At 58.8% G+C, this 5,799-nt stretch overlaps 1 protein-coding gene across 1 annotated transcript; it reads right to left on the minus strand.

The window, feature by feature from the left end:
- Positions 1-848: 848 nt before the first annotated feature.
- On the minus strand, positions 849-4,576 carry ZFP36L1 (ZFP36 ring finger protein like 1). Its single transcript, XM_068193193.1, has 2 exons — positions 4,214-4,576; positions 849-3,372 (listed from the first exon to the last, which is right to left on the minus strand). Exons 1-2 carry the CDS (start codon positions 4,268-4,270, stop codon positions 2,422-2,424), a joined length of 1,008 nt encoding a protein of 335 aa, XP_068049294.1. The 5' UTR covers positions 4,271-4,576; the 3' UTR covers positions 849-2,421.
- Between the last annotated feature and the right edge of the window lie 1,223 nt (positions 4,577-5,799).

The raw sequence follows: 5,799 nt of genomic DNA on the forward strand, positions 1-5,799 counted from the left end.
GAGAGGGCTGGTTCACTGGTGTAAGCTTTGAGGTATCGTACAGCTTTTGTTTGGCAGGAACTTTTCCAACATGAATTAGGAAAACTGAACATTGAGACATGTTATGACAGCTGAAGGTTTGGTGGTTCAACAGCATTTCAGCCTCAGTTTGGAAGCAAAAGCTTGCTCCATGGAAGAGCTCAAAGGTGAAAACGCAAGACTTAACACCATGACCAGTGCTGGCAAGGTTGTGTTCCTAAACAAAACCAATGACCTGAAAAGTTTATCGGATTCCTGATACTTCGAGATGTACAAGGGCTTAAATACAATAGCAGGGTGATGTGTGCATGCACTTGAGCCTTCACTGGGGGTTCATGTTCCTCTCCCCCACAAAGCACCAAAGAGCCCCTCTGTGCAAGTAGACCTGTATCAAGAAGCCTGGACTGAGATTTGGAGTATTTCTTAACACTTCGACATCCCACTTTATCCTCACTCAGAACACACATAAGCCCTCCTTGAAGGGGAAGGAGCTATGCAGGAACACAAAACACACAGGACACGAAAGCCAATCCCAGGTTTAAGCCATGCTTATCAGAAAGAACTTGTCAGGAACAGACTGAGTGACTCAAGCACTCTGTAAGAGACAGAGGTTAGAGGCCACCAGGGTAGGTCACACCAGGTATTTGCTGCCACTGATCTGCTCCCAGGCACTTGCATGGCTGACCTGCTGAATCAGTGAGGATCGATGGAGGGATGCCTGGGCACACTGTGGGCACTTCAAGGGTCAAGAGAAGGGAAGCACCTGCATTTGTGGGGTTGTCTAAAACCAGCCCCTCAATTTTTGTAAGTAAAACCAGCTCCACTGTCAGTTTCTTGAAAAAACTTGGGGTTTATTGATTTAAACTGCAAACAGTCATTACAAAAGAGATTCTCTTTTAAATAAACTCACACAAAGAGGAAGAAAAAGCAGTGTAGCGAACAGTAACAGGGGGAAAAAATTACATTCATTATTCTCTTTGTGCCAGTCCCATTCACCTAGGCAAGGAAAACTCCAAACTTGGAATACAGAAATGCAAAGACAAACTGTATTTGGAATGTCTTCAGTTAGGCACTTTGAGCCCAAGGCTTTTCTCCTTGAAGAATCTATACAATAAGAGGAAGAAAAAGGTCTTCCTTCCACGTTGTCTCGCGACAGAGCTCAGATATGTACATTCTAAAGCCCAGGTAGGCAAGACCCAGGAGAGGAGAAGAGAAGGAGAAGAGAAAAGGCAAAGATGCACAACAACTCCATTTGCAGTCCAACACAAAAAAAGGGGGAGGGAGTTCTAAAATAAATAATCCAAACACAGTTTTTGCATTTTTTTAAATTAATTTTTCATTTTTTAAAATAAAATAACCAAAAAAAAGTGTAAAGTTACAAAAAAATGTCATTGTAGTATAATATATTAAACTGTGGGGAAAAAAGGAAAAAAAGACACTTCACAATCTTAAGATTAATATGGAAGATCATAATTTAAACATAAAAGAATATATTCTATGGATTCATCATCCCGATAAATATGAACAAAATTAAAAAGCAAAGGTTTTGGCAATAAATACGTTTTGATAAGTTAAATAAGCTTTTTATATTGTTGTGCAGTGACAAGCAAAATTTGCTCTCCAATTTCTGAAAAGTTATACAAAATTAAAAACCCAGAAAAAAATAATAAAAAGCTTGGCGTGAGTGCTCTAAGATAGGTCTAAAGTACTCTAGAGCAAAACCATTAAAGCTATGTCTACTGGAACTTTGTTTACACGAACTTGTGTGTGTGGAATGACTTCTGTTAGCCCCAACCCTCTATTTCTTTATTTTTTTAAGATGTCACATGTATACATGGGGAACTTTTAGCACCAAAATCAAGTCTCTCATAGTCCATCTGTTTTTTGCTTTTCTTTTGTTTTCTTCCTCCCGGTCGAAGTCCCACTCATGTTACAATCTTTGTCCGTTCTCAGCTTTTCTTCCCACAGACCTGAGCAGATCCAGGCAAGATTTCGTCTTTTAAGGGGAGGGGAGAAAGAGGACTGGATGTTAACACTCGCCCACGTGCCTGCAGCCTAGCAGAAACTGGCCAGTTGGGAAGGGACTGGGAGAGGGCGATGCAGTCCATGGCCAGTGGAGGGAGCCGGATTCGGACATTTCCTGCACATCTGGAAGTGCACAGAGCTGCTGGTGCCCTCTGCAGCTGGAGAGGTAATACAGTCACAGTGAAAAGTGTTAAAAGGCACTAATTTTGTAAACGTTATTGCTTCTCATGGTAATTTTGGCACTTAAGGTTTAAGCCAGTGGGTATCAGGCAGGCAGGTGGACATGTTAACATCCAGCTTGGACTACCGGGGACAAAGTGGGGGGAGTTCAGCTTAACATTGTAATAGAGGTGGGGAGGGGCAAGAGTAAACCCCAGATTAGTCGTCGGAGATGGAGAGTCTGCTGAAGATGGGAAGACGTCTTGAGGTGTCCAGGATAGGGGAATCTGAGCCGCTGTGGCTGCTGCTGGAGCTGCTCAGATAGCCCTCCTGGTCAGAGAGGGAGTCCTGAGGACTGGGTGGCGAGTCAAACATGTTGGGGGACTCGGACATGGGCCTGAACAAGAAGGTGGTGGGGGAGCTCCCGCTGGGCACCTGCACCCCCATGCTGGGGGCAAAGAGACTGACCAGCTCCTGGCTGGAAAAGGTGAAAGGGTTGCTGGCGCAGTCAGGCAAGGTGGGGGAGCCCAGCAGGTCGTCGGCACTCAGCATGGGCGGCGGTGTGATGGAAGTGGGGCTGTCCAGCAGCCCGCTGGCAGCAGTGCTGGGGAAGCCGGCGAAGCTGAAGCTGTGCTGCAGGCGGGGTCTGTCGGTGACGGCAGGCTCCCGGCTCCCCGCCACGGCGCGGCGCTCCTCCGCGTTGTGGATGAAGTGGCAGCGCGGCCCATAGGGACAGAAGCCGATGGTGTGGAAAGTGCGGCACAGCTCGGTCTTGTACTTGGGGTGACGGGTTAGGCTCCGCAGCTCGTGGATGCCGTGGGCGAACTGGCACTTGTCACCATACTTGCAGGCGCCGTTCTCCTCGAAGGGGCGGCACAGCTCTGTCTTGTAGCGGCTGGAGTTGACCTGTCCCCCGGGCTGCTTTTGCTGCAGTAGGCGCTCGCCACCCTCGGAGAAGGAGCGGTCCCGGAAGCGGCTTTCGCGGGGGCCCAGCATGGGAGCCGGCTCCCCTTTCAGGCTGCTGAGGAGCTGGTTCTGGTGAAACTTGGAGTTGGGCAGAGTGACAGAGTGCCTCCTAGGGAAACCCCCGCCCGCCGGGGTGCCCACCGCCTTCCTGTCCAGCAGGCACCCGCTGACACCCGAGGGGCTGTAATTCAACATCTTGTTGCTCTGCGGGGACAAAGCGAGTGCCGGTCACGTCAATGCTACTGCCACCACCTCCTCCGACATCGCCACGCAGCCCCGAGAGCGCGGCGCGGCACCCTACCGCCGGCCACCGTCGCGGCTCGGGGAGCGGCGGCGGCCGCCCTGCCCCGACAGCCGTGCCCCGACATCTCCCCCGCAGCCACATCTGCTGCAGCCCCCTCCGCCGCCCCACGCGCGGGCCCCCTGCCGCGCCCCTCCCCGTCCGTGGCGCGGAGCGGTCCCGGGGCCGGCCGAGCGCCCGGCGCGGGGGGGCGCCCGAAAACCCCGCGCGACGGGAGCGATTCCCCGGGAGCGCCCCCGGGGACGGCGGCGCGCGGGAAGGGCAGCGCGCGGCGCGGCGCCCGCCCAACCGCTCCCGCAGCGCGGCCGGCGAGGGGCGGCCGAGCCCCGCGGGGAGGGAGCCCGCCCGCCCGTCCGCCCGCTCGTCCCCGCCCGGCCCCGCGGCAGCGCCGCCGCCCTCCGCGCCGCGCCCGGGCGTGTTGTAGCGCGGCGGCCCCGGGGGCACGGGAAGGATCCGGCCCCCCCGCTCGGCGCCGCGGCTGAGCCCGCCGGGAGCGCGGGCGGCTCCCCCACCCTTCCTCCTCCGGAGCGTCCGAGGCGGGAAACGCGAGCGGGAGAGACCCCGGAGTCCCGAAACGGGGTGGCCGCGCTCGGATCTCGCCCCGCGCCCTCCGGTCCCGGCGCTGAACTTGCTCACGATCAGAAAGCCAAGTGGGGGGAGGGGAAGGGGGAAAGCCCGAACACGAGCCCTAAGGAAGCTGAAAAGCCCCGAAGCTGGCGGCGGAACCCCCGCCGGCGCCCTTACCTTGCATAAAACTTCGCTCAAGTCGAAGATGGTGGGCGACACCAGGGCTGTGGACATCTTCGGCGAGCGAGGGGGGAAGCGAGTGGGGCAGCGGCACTCGGACACGAGGAGTCACGGCGTGGGTAAGGCACAGCCTCCAGCGCCCCTGCTCGCAGCCTCCCCCCGCCGCCGATACAGCCACCAGCCCGCCCGGCCGCCGCGCCCGCTCGCCGCTTCCAGGGGGCTCGGGGAAAGCTCAACTTATAAAGTTTGTGACTTACCCCCGGGAGGAGGAGCCGGCGGCGGGAAAGGGGAGGAGGAGGAGGGCAGGGTGATTGACACCGCGACTGAATCACCCGGGCGGGCGGGCCCAAAAAAACTTTCGGGAGGAAGGAGAGGGGGAGGGACAAGGGGGAGGGGGGAAAGAACGCGGAGCGGCCGGCGGGCGGGCGGGTGGCTGTGCCGGGCCCTGCCCCGCGCCGCGCCCCTGCCCCTGCCCCGCGCCGCGCCGCGCCGCGCCGCGGCCCTGCCCCGCGCCGCGCCGCGCCGCGCCGCGGCCCTGCCCCGCGCCGCGCCGCGCCGCGGCCCTGCCCCGCGCCGCGCCGCGCCGCGGCCCTGCCCCGCGCCGCGCCGTGCCCCTGCCCCGCGCCGCGCCGCGGCCCTGCCCCGCGCCGCTGCCCCGCGCCGCGCCCCTGCCCCGCGCCGCGCCGCGCCCCTGCCCCGCGCCGCGCCGCGCCGGAGGGGGCGGTTGTGGGCCGCACCGAGCGACTCCGCGCGCCTGTGCGCGCGCGTCCGTTTCTGTTCGCGTGTGCCCGCGCGCCCCCGTGCGCCCCCGTGCGCGTGTGCCCGCGCGCTTGTCCGCGTGCGTCCACGTTGTGCGCGCGTGTCCGCGTGCGCGCGCGCGTTTAACTCGGCACGCGCCCGCGCGCGATCTCCCCTCCGCCGGCGCGCGCGGCCGTCCCGTTCCGCTCCGCGCGCGGGGAGCGGCGGCCGCGCGCCCAACGGCCGCGCTGGGCGGCGGCTCCGCGGCTCGCGGACGTTTCCCGCGGAAAGCCAGCCGCGTCTGCCCGCTCGAACCGACACCGGCTGTGCGCCCCGGAGGGCTTTGTGCCGATCGCCCCCCGCCGCCCTCCTCCCCTCCCTCGGAGCCCTACTCCTTCTTCCAAATTTTTACTGAAACCTGGCAGGCTCTGCCGGGGGAAAGAGCTCACATCCCCAGCAATTTAAGTTGTTCAGATGCGTGTCCGCCCTTTAAAAGGGTGTTTGATAAATCCTGCCTTTTCTCACAGTCCCCAGGACTCAACAGTCTAAAACTGAAAAAAAAAAAAAAATTAAGGAAATTGTCTCTAAGCAAGCAACGTGTTCCAGGTTTTAGTAAACAAGGTATGCTGCAATGATTCATACCGATATCGGCATGGCAGGGACGAGGGGGGCAGTGGTGGCTGTTTCTGTATATAAAAGAAAAATGAGCCCGGCTGTGGAAAGCTTGTCCATACCAGGGCGCCTCAGCGCTGTCTCTGCCCAGTTATCGCCCTTAGCCCCGGCTGGGCCGAGCCTTGCCCCAGCTATAACTTCGGTGGGTGTTTCATCCAAGGCTGAGCAATGGC

The sequence above is a fragment of the Anomalospiza imberbis genome, chromosome 6 (assembly GCF_031753505.1).
Source record: "Anomalospiza imberbis isolate Cuckoo-Finch-1a 21T00152 chromosome 6, ASM3175350v1, whole genome shotgun sequence".
Taxonomy (NCBI): Eukaryota; Metazoa; Chordata; class Aves; order Passeriformes; family Viduidae; genus Anomalospiza; species Anomalospiza imberbis.